This window comes from Epithele typhae, assembly GCF_022376455.1.
Source record: "Epithele typhae strain CBS 203.58 chromosome Unknown BXZ73scaffold_16, whole genome shotgun sequence".
Classification (NCBI taxonomy): Eukaryota; Fungi; Basidiomycota; class Agaricomycetes; order Polyporales; family Epitheliaceae; genus Epithele; species Epithele typhae.
In genome coordinates this window covers 1-20,189 of record NW_025954207.1, presented here as the reverse complement: position 1 = coordinate 20,189, position 20,189 = coordinate 1, and the positions used below count along the sequence as shown (strand labels likewise).

The window sequence follows — 20,189 nt, the reverse complement described above, 5'->3', positions numbered from 1 at the left end:
ACTGGACATGGGATCAGCGGGTTGTGATGGTGTGAACATGGACGTTATCACCTGGTCAGGCGGGTTACATGACGGATCTGGGGAACACGCTGGGGACACGCAGTGATGTTCTATCAAGGCGTGCATTGAGGGTGCACTAAGCTACTTAAACTGATGCCCTAGTTATTGTCGCTGTTGTCGCCGGCTTCCAAAACCTGGCGTCTACGTTTGTTACCTTGCTGTTTGCTAACGTCAATGCAGGAACAACGATCAGGAGAGAGCGTTACCTTCTCCTTCTGGCCAGACACCTTTTCGATGCGGCCCTGTGTACGAGTGAGCGGGGCGCCGTCTGGAGGGTAGGTAAACGTACCTCTTCGAAAAGCTTGAGGTCGTGGCCACTCTCCTCCCAAAAGTGGATGATCTTTGACGCATGCAGCGGCCAATCGTTCATCCCATTGCGGAGGAGGATGGCGTTCTTCGCCGGGATGAGCTGGTCATTCTTTCTGGTATCCCACTTGGAACGATGGTGATTCCAGTACAGGATGTTACCGACGTTGAGCTCGAGCTTGACATCGTCGGCGTAGGGCCTCTTTATAAACTCGGCCTTGACCGCTCGGAGCAGATGGTCAAACGTTTTCCCTTCCATGCCTGGAAGGAAGAAGGTGAAGGGCAACTCAAGGTGGTACTCCTTCAGTGCCACACTTCAACATTGTGCGCATCGGGGAAAGACTGAGAGGACGCACCTTGAGCCACGCTACCACCATGAGGCCTTCAAGTCTCATCCCCAGTTCGACGTTGAGCACCAGCTGTAGCCCGCTCTTCCCCCTGAGCATGTGCTCATCCCACTTGATCAGCTCTGCCCCCAGTCCCTTGCACCTAAATCCGCCCTTCCGTCGGAGGAGAAGCGCGAGTGTGAAGTAGGCCGGCTGCCGGATGGGCTCGTCGAAGGGAAGGTCCTGCCACATCGCGCGAACGAGGAGCTCCAGGGGTTGGTTTGCGGCCTTCAGCTTCGCTAAAGCGGGGGTGCTTTGCCAGAATATTTCGGCCAAGGACGACACCTCGGCATAGAACTCGTGCAGCTCGCCGCTCTGTCTGAGTTTCAGCATTCGTCCACGACCAAGCATGATGCTTACCTTGTCCCAGTACTTCACAGCCATGGTCTTATCAGAGGGGATCGAGTTCTTCAGGGGCATCTGGTCGTCGATAATGCGGGGGCGTGTGGACAAGGGGGAAGGTGAATGAAAACGGGCGCACGGGAAGCTCTGGCGTCAATTCAGCGCCTGGGACGCCGTCCCTTCTGATGACCATAGTATAGGGGCAATCATCGTTGATGGCCCAGGTTCACTGACGCTTTCCATAGCTCGCCGATCCTCGTCTCTTACTCAGAAGAGCGCCCAACACAATCCATGACGACGCGATATCCTACGAGGGTACTACAGTACGACATGGCGAAGTAGATTATGTTCCAGGTACTCTATTCGTACTGCCCTAGACGGATTCAATATCTTCGATCAAGGTGAGGTTGTTCACCGGGGATACTAGGCCAGTGTCGTCGTCGTCGTCGTCGTCGTCGTCAGAAATCTCGATTATATCGAGTCGACGAGCCTTCACAGAGCACATTTCAGCTAGTGTGTACCAGGACTACGGCTGAGGACGTACCTTGTTATTCTTTTCGACTTGATGGATGGCCATGGAAAGACCCGCAAGGCGTCCCCCCATGAGGCGCACCAAATCGATCTTCGGGCCCCGCGCGCCGATACGAGGTAGGGCCGTCACCTTGTACCACTCAGTGTGGTCGATGTCCCAGACGTAGATCGACTTGCATCCAGGGGACACCTGGATCTGGGCGTATTCGGTGTCCTTGAACACAACATGGGGCATTTGATCGGGCTGGGGAAGGGTCAGCGTCTGCAGCGGTGCTGGGGGCTGGCACGCACCTGACTCCATACCAACGCGCAGCGTCCCTCTGGCGAGGCCAAGTCCGAAATGAGCTCCCGGTCGCCGGGTATCCCTTCATAGTCGTCCGCCCTTAGGAGCCACTGGCTGAAGTCCACGCATCGACGGGCGTTCGTGTGACGGATGAAGAGGAAGGGCGACGATCGTGCCGGTGGGAGGTGGATCCTGCCCACCGATAGACGCACCCATTCGTGAACCGTAGTGTCTAGTCGCCAGAGCTCACGCCAGTTGTGGCGATAAGGCGCCAAGCAGGCTAGGTCCCCGAGTACGACGTACTTGCCCGCCTTCACGTCAACCTTCGCCACAAGAGGCCCTTGGTTATCCTGTGCTAGAGTGAGCATGTGGCAGTGTGCATTGGTCGTGTATCTCACCTGCAACCAGATGACGCACTCCAAGGATTCCCAGAGCTTTGCGGGATGAGCCCTGTCCGTAGCGGTTTGCACCGCGAGACCGTTCACGTCGCCGTCCTGTCCCATTGTCAGTGACATCATCGGATGCGTGCGCATTCACTTACCTTCTTCCGACCCTGGGTGGGTATAAAAGCGCCACGCCGCTTCTTCTTTTCGCGGGCTGTGTCGACGATCCGGTGGGTTTTTTTCATGACATACTGGACGGAGGCCGCGATCAGCGCCATGGGGATGCTGGGTAAGATGCCCTCCAGCATCGCGATCTCCTGGGGGGAGGCGTCGTAGATAAGGCCGAGCTCCCTGAGGATCACCATGCGCGCCACCTCGATCCGACGCAGACGCCCCTCTGGGGGCCCCCACTGAGCAGGGTACCAAGGGCGACGGCAGTGGGGGCACTGGGGGCAGATTCAGCACCTGACGTGTCTTCCTTAGATGCGTAACTTACAATCACGTAGTACGTCGCCGCGTAGAAGACCTTGTACGATAGGTGGAGCTTCAGGTGGTGGAATATGGCGACACCGCAGAGGTCGCACGGCGTTCCGGGAGCCAAAACGAAGACCCAACTCTCGGCACCCTCCATGACCATGCTCTTCCAACGGGGTGGGTAACGTCCGCCGGGAAAGTCGTCGACGGCGCGTGCAGGCGTTCGGTGTCGGCGGACTTCACCCGGGGTGTCGTAGTTGCGTTGAAGGAGAGGCTGGATGGGAGGGCCGCCTCCGCCATGAGCAGCGGGGAGCCCAAAGGGAAAGGCCATCCTCGGGTGTGGTTGGTGGGGGGAAAGAAGCGTGAGACCGACCCCGACCGCAGTGCGACCTACTAGCGCGAGCGCGCGCGTTTGCCCGTGCGCGACGGTGTCCTGGTCTGCACGATCATCTGGTTGTACAGGATATCAGATACTGATATTGGAACGATGGACATCCAGCCACTGAGGTACCGCTACGTGCGAGGGGCCAGCGGCAGGGGTCGGCTGCTGTCCTGCGGCACGCGCGGTCTCTATATTTTCCGGCCCTCCATCGTCGCAGCTCCGACTGCCCCGCGTCTACTTGGTTGTGCCGGGTCGGTCGCAGCAGCTAGTGGGCGTGATTCGGTAATGTGTTGCAGTCTGCGAAAGAACACATACATGTCCAGGTGGATGCCTCTCGCGCTTTCCTTCGGCACCCTAGAAGAACGACGGGGTGACTCGTAGCCCGGGTGCCAACGTACGGTCGCCGTCTTCCCACTCGCCCGGTCTATCGTCCACTGAAGGAAGCTCTGGAACTCTCGAGGAGATAGCGTAGCCGCGACATTTACTGAATATGGTCAGATACTTTGGCCGACGACCTCAGACAGCATCCATCGCTCACCTAAGGACCCGTGAGCGTGCGTCGTACGCGTCACGTCTCCCTCCATCGTCTGCTCGCCGTGTGTTGCTTTCGGGAGATGTCCTTGGTATGATGCCGTCCAGGGCGATCGGACGGACTCGATATAGAGGCGGCCTTCCGAATCCCTCTCTCGACCGAGTTTATCCGCTCCGTGTTGCTCCGTCCATGCACCTGGACCTTCGTCGTCCCAATCTCTGTGTACATTCGAGTGTCTACGTACACTGCATTCTATACCAGCAAAGTCCTCTAAAGCGACTGGTAACTACGCGCTCTCGGCCCAGACCCAGTTCTCACTTCGCACGTGATTTCTTCGCCGCGGACGCACCGCTCGCAGAGGCCCTTTCAGCGCATTGTCAGCGATGTCCAATGTAGAGCTCATGGTATTCTTACCCGCGCGGACGCTTCTTGTCCTTGCTCTTGTCTGCTTCCTGAGCGAGCCCCTTGGCCAACTCCGTGAGAGGGATGGTGCCGCTGTACTATGCGAATCAGAGATTTGGTACCAAAGGACAGTCGAAGCACTTACGCGTCTCCTAGCACCTTCCGCGTAACCTTTGTAGCGCGTTTCGAACGACGGCCTCCCTGCTCGTGATCCGCGGCTGGGATGTCTTCAGCAGGCTGTTGAGCGACGCGCCCAACCCACGCGGGAGGCGCAACTGTCTCCGGGACATCGGGCGACGAGATGCGTACGTTGTCGGTCGTGGAGGACACCCTCTTGCCCTTACCGCCCTTTTTTTTACCAGAGACCTTGGCCGTCTGCGTCTTCTCCTTGTCGTCGTCCCCGGACGCACGCGCACCTGAGGTGCGCTCCGCGACCGCCCTACCCTTGCCCTTGCCAGTGATCTTCTTGGGCGCACCCTCATCGTTGTCGCCGGGCTTCAGGCGCGCCGCGACTTTGCCCTTCTTGGACGCCGTCTTATTCGGCGCCCCGTCGTTCTCGTTGCGGACCGCGTCATTGGTCCTCTTGTTCGTGCGGGTGTTCCTGACCGGCGCGGCCTTGCCTTTCCCCTTGCCCGATGTCTTCGTCGTGGCCCGCTGGAAGTCGTCATCGTCGCTCGAGTCATCGGTCGCGGGCTGTGCACTGTCGTCGGAGCGGTCGTCTGAGGCGTCGGCCTTGGGGCTGGGGAGCCCGTCGTCTTCGGAGTTGCCGCCGTCGTCTTCGGAGTTGCCGCCGTCGTCTTCGGAGTTGCCGCCGTCGTCTTCGGAGTTGCCGCCGTCGACTTCGGAGTTGCCGGCAGCGTCGGCGTTGGCATCCGTGTAGTCGTCGTCGTCGTCGACGTCGACGACGATGCCACCTGCAGCTTGGTTGGATGGACCGGCGACTTCGCCGACGAATTGGGAGAATGAGACGACACATTGGGTCGTGTTCAATAGACGACTCACCTGGGGCAACCCTTAACCTCTTGCGCACACTACGCTGGATGTTCTTGGCGGACTTGTTCAATTCCTCGTCGCCCAAGTCGAAATCTGCGGAGGGGTCAGTGGCTTGAAACCCGTTCGAGTCGGGGACGCACCCTTTTCGACCAGGTCGGCAAGGCTCTTCTCTTCGTCACTCTCCTGGGGGGCATCCACGGCATCCTTCTCCATCTCTGAGGGCGCTGAACGTCACTGAGACCGCACCTGCATCAACAGGACCGACCTCACCTTTCACGACCTTGCGGAAGAAGTTGTATTCATCCAGATGCAGCTGACTGAAGTCGTAATCAGCCTTTTCGAGCATGTAGGTGAGGAAATGACGGTTCTTGTGGTCGACACCGTGGTACTCCCTAAAGAAGCGCTCAGATGGCACGTCGACAGAAGGGCGCAGTGACTCACTCGACATGGCTTAAGACACCCGCCTCATTGTTGCCTGCAAGCATGATGTACACCGACCATCCGGTGGTGTTGCCGACCTCGTTGATGCACTCCTTCGCCCATTTTCGGATCGCGTCCGGGTCGCTGCCGTGTGTACAGTCAGAAAAAGAAACGATAAGGGTGGGTCTACGCACCGTAAACGAGCGTCGAGGGCGACTCCCTCTGCAGCGTCTTTACGCATCTGGGTCTCCTCCTCAGCCTTCTTGCACCACAACTCTCGTTGCTCGAACGGGAGCTCCTTGTTCCAATACTCGTTCGCGACCCTTCGGTCCTCGTTGTAGAGATTGATGTTGCACTCTTCGTTCGACTCCTTGCCTTTCTCGACCTTGGGGCACACAGCGTATCGCTCCTTGCTCTTGCGCCACAGGTCGAACCCGGATACGGAGCGAGGTCGGGGAGGCTTCACAAGCGGGACTTTCAGGTATTTGTTCCCGTTCTGGTTCCGCGCATTCGAGAGCCACCGGTAGTAGTTCTGGCCCGACACTGTCAGAACAGACGTACTTGAAACCAAGGCCACAATCACCAATCGTAACCTTTCGATCCATTTTTGTTCGAGGACGAGGGCCTCCGCATCGGTAGCGTCCTTGGGGGGCTTGGGCTTCCCCTCCTTGTAAAACCGGGTGGCTTGGACTCTCTCCCATACGTACTCGAGGCCCGCTGCGAGGGGGTCTTGTTCTCAAAGTCTTCCAGAACCTTCGAGGTGACTTCCGACAGTCGAACCTTGTCCTTGCTGGGACGGAGGTATATGCTGCAAAGGGTTTCGTCCTTCAGCAAGGACCGGCGCCATTTGTCTTCCCCGGGTTGGAGAATGATATCGGATGGCGGTGCCATGGGTGAGCTGGTGAAGTGGGCGGGAAAGCAGAGGGTGGAAAGCGAATGTGCGCGAGGAGTGAAAGAGAGACGGAGTCGTCAGAGGACTCGTAGACTTGCCTGAGAGTCGCCGCGGGCGTCTATCACCGCTCGACCGTCCCGTACCATTTGATGTATTCAACATACCTACGAGCCTACTATCTTACATAAACCGAACTCATTGAAAGTCTACAGCGCGTGGAGTGGCCTACGTACAGGAGGGATCGGGAGCCTTCCAAAACGACGCGTAAATTGGGAAACATAGAACGCGACAGCGTCCACCTGGAATGTCTCAAACATGTCCACCGTCCAGTCCTCCTGAAGGCGTCCAGACTTGAGGTGATCTGGACATCCCGGCCATGCTGACGCGACTGCCATGAACCGACGAAGGTAGGGCTCCGCAGAGCGCCAGTCCTCTTGCGGCACAGAGGGCCAGGCGAACACGTCATCGGACGGCAAGGGGATGACAGTAGCGATGCTCGACTCCTTTCCCCACACCCCAGAGACCAGCATCTCTCGCCCCCAACGCTGCATGACGCTCCAACCGCTCCTCGGCACGAGTACAGCGTCGAGTGCCATCAGCTCGCACCGAAAGTTGATCTCGTGGGCCTCCCACAGAAGCCGCGCGCGGACGGTCGGGTTTATGGCCGCGTCCTCGGCCGAAACGGACAGGCCTTCCAATCGTACGACTTGCGCGGCAGAATAGGACGGTAGGGCGGCCCCGTTTCCGAACAACCGAGATACGCTGTTCTTCTCGTCGACCTTGCGTTTGACACGCTTCTGCGCGGCCGCCGGGACCGACGGATCAGGGTGAAACGCGTAATCGCCCCAGAGCGCAGCACGCCATTCGGCGATTGTCAGCGGTCCGCCGGATAAGGACAGGTCCAGGAGACGCAGTCGGCAGAACGTGCGGATGCGCACTGCGTTGTGAAGGTACCGATGAACCTTCTCGTCCCTTCGCAGACTGGAGGCGTTGCAGTTCACTGGGATGGGAGTCTGGTCGCATACGGTGTCCAGCAAGAAGGGCGGCGGGTAGAAATAGACCACTGATGTGCGCGGCTGGGGCAGAGGCCCTTGGGAGAGGAGCGCCACGGACCAGGCTTCCGGTATGTCGACGAAGACGGACCGGTTGTGCACCCTGGCGGGATGGCGATGTTCTGGAGGGGCCGGGTTATTCGAACGCGCGTCCACCTCCGCGCTGGTTGACGGTGAGACAACCCGATCGTCGAACGCCACACTTGATGGCGCGCCACGCGCTGAGGCGGCATCACCGTTCGCACGCACCGCTGACGCCCGCGCGGTGGTCGCGGTGGTCGATGCTGATTAAGGCTGTTTGCAGCTCCGGCTCACTTCGCGGGTAAACCCGCGATGATCCGGAGCCGTGAGCCGGGGATCATGAGCCGAACGGCTCCGGCTCTTTCCGGCTCCGGCTCCCAGCGGCTCCGGATCAAGGGGGCTGAAAATTGGCGGATCTGTGGCTCGATCCACGGATTATCCGCAGATTCTCGAAGAATATGTATACATATACTAAGAAAGCTGTACCATTCAGAAGCCATTTGAAGCAGCTTTCCAACGATATAATATGTGGGTGATTTGGTGAAAAAGTGACCTAGATATCGACACAATACCACTTTCTTTCATTTGCAGCGCTTTTGGCGCCTGCATACGGCGTCTGTCCGCGGGAATCTGTCCCGATTGGGCAATGTTCGGAGTCGAACGCGGCGTCTCACGCGCCGCTTGCCCGTCCTCATTCCTCCTCCTCTCCAGTCTCTCCTTGCTTGTCCTGCACTTGCCTCCCACACTCTGTCCATGCTGCGTCGTCGCGCGCGCGGCCGTCCTCAAGCCCAGGACCTGTTTCGCGGGGTCGCGGTGAGCTCACGCGCCCCCGATCTCCTCTGATGAGTTCTTCCCACCCCCTCTGCTCCCTGCGCGTCCTTACTCGCGCTCACGCTCGCCCGCGCGAGTCGTCCACCACCTCACGCTCGGGCCTATCCGTCTCACCACATCGGCATCCCCTCGACATCTGCCTCCGCCTCATCGCCCTCCACCCACGCTGCCCTCTGCCTCTCGTCCCTGCCCTCTGCTTCATTTCCTGGATCTGCCTCCCGTCCGCCACGCGTCTCCCGCATCTTCCGGCACGCCCGCGTCGCCCTCACCCTCGCCCTCGTCCGCCCGCGTCGCCCACGTCGCCCTCCTGCCCCGCGTCGTCCGATCCTCCGTCCATCCGGCGCCATCGCGCTCGCCCGCGTCGCCGTTGCGGTGAGCTCCCGCGGCCTCCTCTGGTGAGTACTCAAATTCTTCCCGCCCCTCTGCTCCCGCGTCCCCTTCCCCCCCAGGTTACGGCCGCGCCCACAACGCCCTTGCCCGTCTCGCGCTCGCGCTCCTCCGCGTCGGGCTCGTCTGCGTTGCCCGCGTTGCCCTTGTCCACCTCGCCTTCTCCGCCTCGCCCTCGCCCATCTTGCCCCCACATCACCTGCCGCGCTCTCGCCTGTCTCACCCTCCTCCGCCGTCTGCCCTCCACGTCCTCCGCCCTGGCAGTGGCACCGTGCCGTTCTCAAACCCGAGAGCTATGTTGTGCCACGTGGGGTCGCGGTGAGCTCCCGCGGCCCCAGTTTCTTACAGTGGTGAGTGCTCCCCGCCCTCTCTGCTCCCCACGTCGCCTCCTCCCCTCATGTTCCAGCCGCGCCGGCAAAGCTCTTGCTCGCATCGCACTCGCTCGTCTCGTCCCCGTGTCGCCCACGTCGCCCACGTCAACCTGACCCTCTCGACCTCTCCGCCTCGCTACCTCGCCATCACCTGTCTCGCCCTACGTCGCCCCCGTTCGCGTTGCCCTTACGCGCACGCGCGGCTGTTCTCAAGCCCAGGATCCCCACCATGGGGTCGCGGTGAGCTCCCGCGGCCCCGATCTCCCTTGGTGAGTTATCCCCTTTGCTCTCTGCACACGTCCCTACCCACCTTACCTTTGTCCTCAGCCTCGTCCGCGTCACCCTCGTCCTCCACGTCGCCCTCGCCCTCCACCTCCTCCGCCTCATCCGGGCCCGCGTCTCCCACCTCCGCGTCCCTCGGCTCCGCCTCGCGTCGCCCTCATCTTCCTCGTCCTCCTCGTCCTCGCCCACCTTGCCCACCTCGCTCTTGCCCGCCTTCTCCTCCGCGTTTCGCTCGCATTCGCCTGTGCTGCCCCCGCGTCACCCACCTCGCACGCGTCGTCCCGGTCTCGCCCTCATCTGCATCACCCATGTCGTCCTGGTCTCTCCCTCACCCATCTCGCACTCAACCGCGTCGCCCGCGTCGCCCGCCTGCACCGCGTCGCCCGCATCACCCACCTCGTCCGTGCATGGTCCGCGTCTCGCCCTCGCTCCCCCGCCTGCGTCCCCTGCACCTAACTCGCCCGCCGACCTCCGCGTCCCCCGCATCCCCCGCGTCACCCCGCGCGTTGTCCCGTCTCGCCCACATCGTCCGTGTACCGCCCTCGCCCTCCCATGTCCTTCCTCTACGTTGTCCACCCCACCTCACCTGCGTCGCCACCTCATCCGCGTCGCCCACGTCTTGCCCGCGCCGCCCGCGTCCCCTCGCACCCGTCTCGCGCACATCACCCATACGTCTCGCCCGCGTCGCCCACCCTCGCCCGCATCCCCGTCGCCCTTGCCCGCCTCACCCATTGTCCTTGCGCGCGTGCCTCGCGTCCCCACTGCCCATGTCACGCTTGCCGGCGTCTGCCTCGCTTCTCGTCCGCCTCCCCTACCTCGCCTCTATCTCGCCTCAGTGCTGCCTATGTAATAGGCCTGCCTCACCCGCTTCTTTGGTGCTGTAGTGACATGTTTGTACTATGTAGAGTAGTAATCTGTCAATGAAATACCCCTTTGCTTGCTCTTCATAAACACGAATGGTCCGATATAATATACTTGAGTGAGAATGATCCGCAAGAAGCAGCCGAGCCGCACTGAGCCACAGAGTGCGGCTCAGTTGGCGGCTCGATCCGCGGATTACGGCTCCGGATCTCGCAGCTCCGGCTCTTCCAGCGGCTCTGATCCATGCGGATCTGGATCAAGCTCCCGGATGTCACATGATCCGTGGGTTCGGATCCGGATCATCCGTGGATCAAGCCGCAAACAGCCTTAAGGAGGGGCGTGGTGCCATCGTCCAAAGGGGCAAGGGAACCGGCGCACAGTTGTCCCGTGACTGCGAACACGAGATTGGACGTCAGGTTCGCGACCGCGCCTAGCTCCTCAGGGTGATGTCGCATTGGGGGTGAACTCTCCTTCCGAGACAGAGCGAACGGGGTCGTGGCCTCGACAACGGCCCAGACCTTGATCCTCGTCGTGAGCGGCTGAAGGAACCATGTGGGAAGGCCGACGCGATGCGCGAGCTGGGCGGTGGCGGCATCACGGGCTATCACGCCCAGAACCGGGAGCACTTGAAGGCTGAAGTCGTTCGGAGAGTCCATGCGCAACAGAACCGTCGTAAGGTACATGTGGAGACCCATGAGCTCGAGAGCGACGCGCTGGATATGCGCGCCCACGGCAACAGCGACGGGTGCATAGGAAGGGAGTCGGTTCATCCGTTCGACGCACTGGCGAATAACGACGCAGAGCTGGTCACCGTACGCTAGCCGGTGAGGCGGAACGCCGACGATGGACTGGTACCTGGTGAACGCAAAACAGGCGGCCTCGCGAAGTTGTTGTCGAAGTCCGTGCTCCAGAAGACCTAGGCCCGGGACGCCCACGCTGGGATCCTCTCGCCAATGCTGGGAAGGTGCGAGCGTAGTCCACAAGACGGGGGGGCTGTCTGGTGGCGGACGAAGAGGGCTGGGGATGCACGCGATGTGCCACATGTTTCGAATCATGGGCTGGGGCCACCTAGAGTACTCTAGTTCTCCCCAAAGGCCATCCGTGTAGGTTCGGATGATAGCGCGTTCAACCGGATGAGCGGGGATCCAGTCCTGGTTCGGTGACGTCATAACCAAAGAGGGAAGGGTGGCCATGGAGGACAATGTCGCCGGAGCGGCCGCCATCGCGTCGAAAGCCGAAAGTCTTCTCGGGCCTATTGAGTCGAGTTAGAAACCAGCTTTTACCAGTAACGGATGGCTTACACGGCCCGGGCTGGTTTCTCCGCAAATCCGACACAGATGGTCTGGGGCACGGGCCGGAAGGAAGGGGCGGGGGAGGACCACGCGGGGGAGGCATGTCGCTCGGACTAGTCCGGCTGTTTAGCATTGCGATCGGGCGTCCTCGAGAGGGAGACGAAGGGTGAAGTATCTACCGAGCAAGCGCCCAAAGGTATGACGACATGAGTTCCATCGAGTAAACACGAAGACAATCGCAAGGAGGAGCAGGTTCACCCGGGGAGAATGCTGTGTTACATTCTCCTCGAAAGTAAATCTGCACCTCCGCGCGGTGACGCACATTCAGACGAGGGTCTAACAGCAGCCACCGCCGCCAGCGAGCCCGGTGAGCTTGATGCTCGCAGACGCTCGCAGGCACGTGCGCGAAAGGGAAGGTAGCGTATACACACCTCAACAGATGAGCCAGGGGGCGGGCCGGAAGGAAGGGGCGGGGGAGACCCGGGCGGGGGACGCACTTCGCTCGAATGAGTCTGGCTGGTTGGCATTGTGATCGGGCGTCCTCGAGGGGGTGTTGAAGTATCTACCGAGTTAGGGCGCTAGTGCACGACGACATGAGTTCCGTCGAGTGAACACAAATACAATCACAAGGAGTAGCAGGGTCGCCCGGGGGGAATGCCGTGTGACATCCTCCTCGAACGTACATCTGCACCTCCGCGCGGTGGCGCACATTCAGACGAGGGTCTGACAGCAGCCACCGCCACCAGCGAGCCCGGTGAGCTTGATGCTCGCGGACGCTCGCAGGCATGTGCGCGAAATGAAAGGTAGCGTATACACACCTGAGTGTAGCGAGCTTGAGAGCGAGCACAGCGAGGGTGTGGAAAGAGTAGTGTAGAAAGACTAAGTGGACGAACGACGCAGACGCCCGGGCAATGTTCGTGGGGAACGCGTCACGCGTGGGCCCACGTGGCACCGCGGTGATGACGCGCCGCGCCGGCGTCAATACACCTCTTCGCGGAACCAAATCCCTCCTCGGCGACCATCGACGAGACCGAGGCGATCGGCCCGCCACAACCGCGTCCGGCGCCGGGTTCAATCCCGAGCGAGGCCGGTTTATCTTGATCTGTCCTGTAGTGCAGCTGTGATATGCAGCGGCCGCTCGGAATCATCCCCGATGGAGATGCACAGTGCGCATCACGGCGCGATCAGCACGATCCACGGTGAGCGTGCCTTGTGCGAAGGAGCGAACCCCTTTTTAACGCAAGTACGGATAGGGGGACTAGGATGCCTGAAAGACGGCGGGCCTTGAGAGGCGTCTGCGTTACTGTCGGACTAGCACACGTGTCGGCTAGTTAACTATGAATGATAACCCACTCTAGATGTTACACGTAGCCAGGAAGTGAGTATAAGAGATATCCTAGGCGGGGCTTTACCTTTTTAGGAGCCATGCTGCACGCGCGCGATATCGCCGTTCGGCGCTTATCTCTTTGCCTGACGGAAAGCCCGACTGTAGCGCCTCGCAAACCGACCACGCCCGCCCGACCGCCTTTGAAATCTCACGTCTCGCCTGAAAAATCCGTTCGCGCTCCATGTCCAAAAGATCTCACAAGCGTAAGGGCACCAGCTCGAACATCTACGACATCTTCAATACGACCAAACCCATCCCTGCCGCGTTCTCACCTGCGAAGCGCACAGTCGATCTTCCTGAGGGATCAACCTCCCCAAAACGCCGTTCAAATCCTGAAGCAGTCCTACTTGATAGCGTCCGCGTCGCTCCACCCCGAAATCAGGAAAGTGCCACCACCCATCAGCGCGCCCGTGAACCGGCGGCTTCCGCCGTGCCTTCCAGTGCACACAACCCCTCCCCTTCAAGACCTCCACCTCAGATAGAAGACGAAGACGAAGCGGAAGACGGACAACAGGATGACATGCACGACCGAGAAGATCCCCTGGACGGAGGTGCAGACGCTACTGATGGGGTGAAGAAACCGCGGAGACGGGCAGCCCCGGGAACAAACAACACCATCGTGAGTGCCCGTCCACGGTTTACATCTTCCCTTTCTCATTCGGTGAACCAGGCCCCAAGCAAGCTGGGGGAAGAATTCATGAAAAATTCTCCCGAGGCGTATGATTGTATGCTCGAGCGATACGCGCCTCCGTCCACCGACGATCTGTGTTTCGGATACTACACGATGTTCGGGCGGAAACGTACGCTTCCCGAGAAGCTTCGCCGTTATCGGTGCGAAGACTGCATTGATCACCCAGACTTCTGTGCCGGGTGCGCGAAGATCGTACATACCATGGTACCTTGGCATCACCTCTGGAAATGGAGCGACAATGACCAGACATGGATACCTACAACCTCAACCGACATCGGGGTGGTCATCCGCATCGGTCACAAGCCTTGGGAGCTCTGCGAAAAGCCTCAGGCGAAGAAGACCCCCCTGACGGTGGTGCACAAGCGAGGGATCATCGAAAAGGTCGACTTTCAGCACTGCGCCTGCTCAAGACAGACGAAGTCGCTAAAGTTCCTCCGCGTCGGCCTATTCCCTGGCTCCTGGTCCGCTGATGGTTCACCCAGAACCTTGTACACCGTCAGGGCCGTGGAGATGTTCGACACCCACCTGTTTCAGGCGCAATCGAGCGTTCACGAGATTTTTCTCATCCTGAGGCGTCTGAGCAATCGCGTTCTACCTTTTGAGGTTTCAGTGAGTGATATCTCTTGCTCATGCTGTACATTGGACTGACAGAGGGCGGGGCATTAGGACCGGGAGCGTGAGCTGTTCCGTGCGCTGCGCGAGTACGGCTTTCTGGAGGCCTGTATATATCATGGTTACCGGCCCGGGAGTGGGAGCGTCTTCAACGCGTTAGTAACTCTGTGCGCAGCGTGCCCGCACCCAGGCAAGAACATGCGTCTGGACTGGGAGCTGAGGGACAAACTATACGAGTAAGCCGCCCCCTGTGAGAATAGGGTTAGGGTTGACGTCGGCACAGGTACCTCGACGACTTGGTTCTGGAGACCGACGGACACCCCAAGCACTTCTCCAGACCAAAGCCTAGAGACGACAAGGAGCAGCCTTTCACGAAGGAGATATCATACCTCGGGAATGGCAACGACCTGCAGACGCACCTGGCGAAGGTGGGCAAGACGGAAAAAGAGGTACGTGCGCTCGTGTACACCAAGATATGATGTTTCTGAGCAAGGCGTTGGTCCAAAGCCTTCCAATTGCAACAACTTCAAGGCGACCGGGTATACGGGACATGTCGGGAACGTGACTGGGATCGTCGCTGTCTTCTGTAGACACGGAGCCATCATCGGAGGCAGCGTGATGAATTTGAATAAAGGGGAGAGGTGAGCGCTCAAGCATGGATATCCTCGAGTACCAGTGTCGTCTCAACGATGCGATAACGTCCAGCTTCTCAATCGTACACTTCAGCCTTGCCTCGGCTTTGCGTCCGTTTCGCGCGCTGAAGCGCGTCCGGCTTTACTATGATGTCGCATGCTCCTTAGCTATCAACCTTGACCGACGCCTCGATGATATGGAGGAGTACGCGAACGAGATACCTTCTATCACTCCCCTCGGGATCCCCACCGAAGCGCCTCCCAAGATGGTTCGCCCGCGAATTGATCCCACCCTCGGCCAATTCCACATCAACGCACACAAAGACGCCTGCCACACCGTCTTCAACCCCGCGATGAGGGAAGGTGCAGGCCACACAGGCGGCGAGGAAGGCGAACAAGACTGGGCTCTCCTGGCGCCGTTGTCGACCCGCACGAAGGAGATGAATCCTGCCTCACGGGAGGACACCCTGTCGCGTGCTGCGGACAACCTGAACATAAACAAGTCGATGATATTGAGTAAGTACACCTGCCTTCAGACGAGGCTTGGCTGACCCTGAACCCAGATAAATATTTGGGAACGATGTTGGAGAAGGCCGAGGAAACCCGGGCCGAGATGAAAGCGTTCATAGACTCCCTAGAAGCAAAGATAGACAAGAGGCATCTGACAGCGTGGCGAAAGGAGCTGAACGAATGGTACGACAAGGTGGTTGATGTGAAGAATCACGACGACCTCGAGAATCCGTTTGTGATGAACGTCGACCCGGGTGAGCGAGAATCACCCACAGCTACGCTATATGCTCATGCTATTCCAACCAGATCTATCCTTCCCAGAAGCGGCGTCCGATTTGAGGACGCCAGCGCCCACACCGCCCAAAAACACGAAAGTGACAAAGATCGTCGCGGCGATCGTGGCAGCTATCGACCTTCATGACGCCAGGTGAGAGTACTTCACCTCTAGATGACGACCGTCTGACCCAAGTATGGCAGAGGACTTACCATCGCGGAGCTCGCGGGTCTTGACCCAGCCAAGAGGACCCTTCGAAAACGAGCCATGCAGAAGGCGCAAACGGTTCTCGACAGCGCGCAAACCGTACTTTCCGACTACGAACGTGTGGTGGGAAGCCTGCTGCACGCGGCCATCCACGACCGCGCAACGTCGGTTGACTTCGGCGCTCCGGAGGGCTGGCCGTACGCGGAGCCCATCGAGGACCTGGAGTCAAGAGTGCACCACTGCGATGTCGTTGAGGCTCAGGCGGTCGAAGACATCTCCGACGTTACCGTTCGTCAATGGGCGGAACAAGTCGCAGTGATTCAAGTTCCGTTGCCGTCGCTCCTGCACCCCAGTCTGCAACAACACCCACATCTCCAGCCCATGGCGCTCATCGAACGGCAGCTTCGGGAGGCTCAAGCGGAGCAAGCACTCGACAACGTTCGCAAGAGCATCGTGCTTACCGCGTCTCTCAACGACCTCACCGACCCAGAGGCATCAAAGCCGCGCGAGCGCACCTTCCGGAACCGGCACGCCAAACCTCGGGAGCACCCAGCGCCACAAGAGATGCATCTAGCGGTCAAGACAGCTAGGGCAGAATACCATCGCCTCCGCAACATCCTCTGTCGCCTTGGGATGAAGCAAGACGATGATACGTTTCGGGTTTTACAAAGTCGCGATCTACGGCATTTCACCGTTCTCCACTGCCAACGCAACGCAGGCGACTCGCACCACCCACCAGGAGGCTGGCTGTGGAGGACTGTCTCGTGGGCGAAGAGTTTCGACCAGAAGGACCAGAAAGCTTTCGCGATGGCAAGTGAGTGGTTCTTCTCATCGCACGTAAAGAATGACACTGATCTCACGGCAGAGTTGAAAGTTCTCTGGTTCCGGGCGAGCACCGGTTGGGCTCGGTGGGATGAAGAAGCGAACATCCGCCTAGAGGAGATGTTCAGGACACGTGAGATGTGGGCCTACCGGAGGACATGGTGGTCCAAAAAAGGAGAAGAAGAGGAGCTATCAGGCAGCCTGGGCGCTGCGACGTACGCTAGATGGCAAGTTCATACGTTCGAGTCGCATTTGATTGACTGACACCTTGGTACGCAGGCGAAGGCTGGAATTCGACAAACTCTGGAACGATGCGGACGACAGGTTCCCGAAAACTATCAACCAGGTTCGTGGTATAAGGTTGTAGCGAACGCCCGAGCTGACGTAGACCCAGGGCCTAGGTATGCCGCGAACTCGAGCAAAGAACAAGGCCGCGAAGTAGCCACCCGTGCGTCGCTAGCCTATCCGTACCCATGTATATTCAGTGCTAGTGCTACCTACACGTACACGCCGTATGCACCTCTGACCCTGGCACGCTCGACTGCGGGACGCTCGACTGACATCAGAAAATGCGTGCGCCTTGAAAGGCCGGTAAGTTGCCGGATTAAACGCCGAGATCTCGGGCCGTACCTGAACGCCGCGACGGATCACGGAATCAAGAGAAACGCAGTGCTGTTCGGTCATCGCCGAAGACACCGAGGCCTGTCCAAGTAGTGAGTAGTGTTGTCCTTGCTGGAGGTCGTCAACTCATGTTCGCAGGGGTAATGAAAGACCTTGAATAACCAAAACGCCGGCAAGGACCACTTAAGCGGGCCGCGATCTCGGTGAGGAACGAACGGAAACAGACGCGACGCACTGGACGCGACGCACCGCGAGACTCGACGCACCTGAGAGCACGCGTGCAACGCACGCTATCATAAACGCGAGAAAGCTCAGTTGTCGAACGTCCAGCGCCCAGCACCACACTCCCGCGCTTGCCACATCGTCATCCTCCACCGACTGTCGTCTCTCGACGTCCCTCACTCCGTCGAACACATCCAGAAAACTCGGTGATCAAAGACAAATACGTCGTGCACCGTTGCCGGGTCCCCTGGGTAAGTGTCTCGCTGCGTTGTGCGTCACTGTACGAGGGTCTCACGACTTCGCCTCTCCTGCCCCTTCGTCTCTCCTTCCCCTTCGTCTCTCCTCTCTTCGCCCCTTCTGCTCCCCTCAGCCCTTCCTTCCTCCTCCTTCAACACCAACGCTGCTCCATTACCCCAGAACTCCACCACACCGGTTTCCCAGGTCGTGATGCCCTGCCCCCCGCCCGCGCCCCACCCGCGTGGCTGCTCAGGTGAGCCTTTCCTGCCTCCTCTTCGCGCTGGGTCCTCAACAGACCATCCCCCTCCCATTCATCCTCCACGCCTCGCGCGACTATCGCTACACTACCCCCGGTCGTGCCCCCGGTCGTGACGCCCTACCGCCCGCGCGCGTCTCACGCGTGTGCCAGCTCAGGTGAGCTTCTTGTGCCTCCTCTTCGCGCTGGGTCTTCAACCGACCTTCCCCCCTGCTTTCAACGCCGCCCTCCCCCACCAACGTCGGTGCACCACCCAGGCTCGTGACCGTCCGCCCTCGTGCCCCGTTCTCGCGCGCGTCCCATCCGCGTGGCAGCTCAGGTGAGCCTTTCCTGCCTCATCTTCGCGCTGGGTCTTCAACAGGCCTTCCCTCTCCCCCTTCGCGGCCGCCGCAACCGCCACACATCGCGCCCCGGTCCTGTTTCGCGAACGTGCACCCCGCTATCACGTCCTGCCGCGCGCGCGTCCCACCCGCGTGGCAACCCAGGTAAGTTTGTCGTCGCTCGTCTTTGCGCTAGGTCCTGAATAGACCTTCCCCCCTCTTCTCACTCTCGGCGACCACCACGACCATCGCTGCATCACCCGCGCTCGTGACGGCCTCGACCCATGTCTCACCCTCCACACGCGCTCGCACCCCGCACCGTCGACGTCGACTCTCCCAGCCCCGCTCACTCGTTCTTCTCTCTCGCCGACACGCTCATTATGCCGCCTATGGCAATGGAACACCGCCAGGTGAGCGTGTTCATATTCGTACTCAACTACGTGTCCAATAAGGTGGATCATCTGGCGCAGACCTTGCACCAGATTATGCGGGGTCCGTATATGGATATGGAGGTCGCACTAGTATGTGAGGTACGTATTCCGGCTTCATTGCCACGACGATGCGCTAACATGTGCGCTTCAGGCCATCCAGAACGGCCTTGGAGGTCGCATCAAGGTGAAGAAGAACAACGGCGGGAGCCTTACGTTCCCCCATGGCCGCTGTAGGTTCTTACATAGGACGACCGTGAGTTGGGGCTGGCACCCGGTAAGTCGCATTCTATTACGCGCGTGAGGGCAAGCTGACGGAGCGTTGCAGGATCATGGCGGCGGTGGCAAGGGAAAGGGCAAGAAAAGGTCCGCGAAGGGGAAGGATTTCCGATCAGACGTAGTGGCCGCGTGAGTGCTTCTCCTCTTGTATCTACACGCCTGTTACTTACCGTACCCCATAGGTTGGGTCGCAAACTCATCGAGGCGCTTGGCCTGGACAACGTCCAAGGCGGGTTCAACCTCCAGAAGTGGAACCGAATCTGCGCTCGCAACTGGGTGCGCCCTTTGTAGAGGGCCGTAGAGGGCGTAGTAATGTTTTGTTTCGTAGAATGCTTCATACTATTCGTGCTCTTGCAAGTACGCGCGGGCGGGCCGGGAGACGCGTCTCCGAGAAAAGCGGGATGTGATCGACCCGCACGTCATCCAGGCACTGTGGGGGTGGCTGTGCCCGAGGAATACCTCCGCGCAGTCCCCGGCCTTCCGCTCACTCGGCTATCCGGCCTGCGCGGCGAGCGTGAGGTACGTACTCACCAGTCCGGCCTCATCCTCACACCATGACCGTCGACGGTCCACCAGGCACCGACGCCAGGGCTCTCCCTCGACCCCTGCGTCCTTGCAACGTTGCTCCATTGTCTACGACTCACATCCACTCGTCGTCCCTCGACACGCTAGCGCGCCTCCGCCGACTCCTATGCATCGTGTCCTCGCGCGCGTCCTCCGGGCACGTTGTCCATCGCGCCTCGCGCGCCATCGCGCCTCGCACGCCCATCGCGCCTCGCACGCCCATCGCGATCCGCCCGCGTTCACCCCAGGATCGATACGGCAGCCTCCGCGTGGAGACGAAACGCATCTGGACGCGCCGCGCGTTCCCGTTCGCCCTCGATCTTGCCTTTTCTACGCTCGTCATCCTCCTCGGTCTCGTCTAATCCGTCCTCCTCACGCACCGCGCGTTCCCGCGATCCAACTCTCTTCGCGTTCGCTCTCCCCGCGACGCGTCGTATCTTGCTTCGCCTCTCTTCTACTCGATGTCCCCGGTCCCTTGCTTACGCCGGCTCGTTATCTCGGCTTAACTCGGCCCTGAAGTTGAAGGTGCATGAGTATCGTCTTGCCCCACCTGTATACGACACATTTATGCATATGAACCGTTTATGCATAAACGTTGGTATGCATAAACGCCGCGTATGCATGAACGGGGTGTATGCATAAAC

At 59.8% G+C, this 20,189-nt stretch overlaps 4 protein-coding genes across 4 annotated transcripts; 2 read left to right on the top strand and 2 right to left on the bottom strand.

Annotated features, from left to right (window-relative positions):
* Positions 1 to 210: 210 nt before the first annotated feature.
* Positions 211 to 3,096, bottom strand: BXZ73DRAFT_76552 (uncharacterized protein; the record flags this gene model as incomplete). Its single annotated transcript, XM_048022462.1, has 10 exons — positions 211 to 225; positions 267 to 302; positions 350 to 667; positions 723 to 1,067; positions 1,113 to 1,172; positions 1,639 to 1,869; positions 1,917 to 2,258; positions 2,307 to 2,402; positions 2,450 to 2,737; positions 2,788 to 3,096. The coding sequence occupies 10 exons, from the start codon at positions 3,094 to 3,096 to the stop codon at positions 211 to 213; spliced, it is 2,040 nt and encodes a 679-aa protein (XP_047879018.1).
* A 3,496-nt stretch (positions 3,097 to 6,592) lies between these two features.
* On the bottom strand, positions 6,593 to 11,360 carry BXZ73DRAFT_89287 (uncharacterized protein; the record flags this gene model as incomplete). Its single annotated transcript, XM_048025222.1, has 5 exons — positions 6,593 to 7,351; positions 7,412 to 7,722; positions 9,597 to 9,646; positions 10,570 to 11,147; positions 11,178 to 11,360. The coding sequence occupies 5 exons, from the start codon at positions 11,358 to 11,360 to the stop codon at positions 6,593 to 6,595; spliced, it is 1,881 nt and encodes a 626-aa protein (XP_047879017.1).
* A 1,691-nt stretch (positions 11,361 to 13,051) lies between these two features.
* On the top strand, positions 13,052 to 17,060 carry BXZ73DRAFT_76549 (uncharacterized protein; the record flags this gene model as incomplete). Its single annotated transcript, XM_048022461.1, has 12 exons — positions 13,052 to 13,489; positions 13,541 to 14,170; positions 14,228 to 14,409; positions 14,457 to 14,622; positions 14,681 to 14,814; positions 14,900 to 15,321; positions 15,342 to 15,569; positions 15,622 to 15,742; positions 15,793 to 16,610; positions 16,662 to 16,833; positions 16,898 to 16,964; positions 17,007 to 17,060. 12 exons carry the CDS (start codon positions 13,052 to 13,054, stop codon positions 17,058 to 17,060), a joined length of 3,432 nt encoding a protein of 1,143 aa, XP_047879016.1.
* Positions 17,061 to 18,558: 1,498 nt separating this feature from the next.
* Positions 18,559 to 19,907, top strand: BXZ73DRAFT_76548 (uncharacterized protein; the record flags this gene model as incomplete). The annotated part of the gene is made up of 6 exons (XM_048022460.1): positions 18,559 to 18,804; positions 18,857 to 18,979; positions 19,031 to 19,110; positions 19,164 to 19,257; positions 19,340 to 19,500; positions 19,571 to 19,907. 6 exons carry the CDS (start codon positions 18,559 to 18,561, stop codon positions 19,905 to 19,907), a joined length of 1,041 nt encoding a protein of 346 aa, XP_047879015.1.
* Between the last annotated feature and the right edge of the window lie 282 nt (positions 19,908 to 20,189).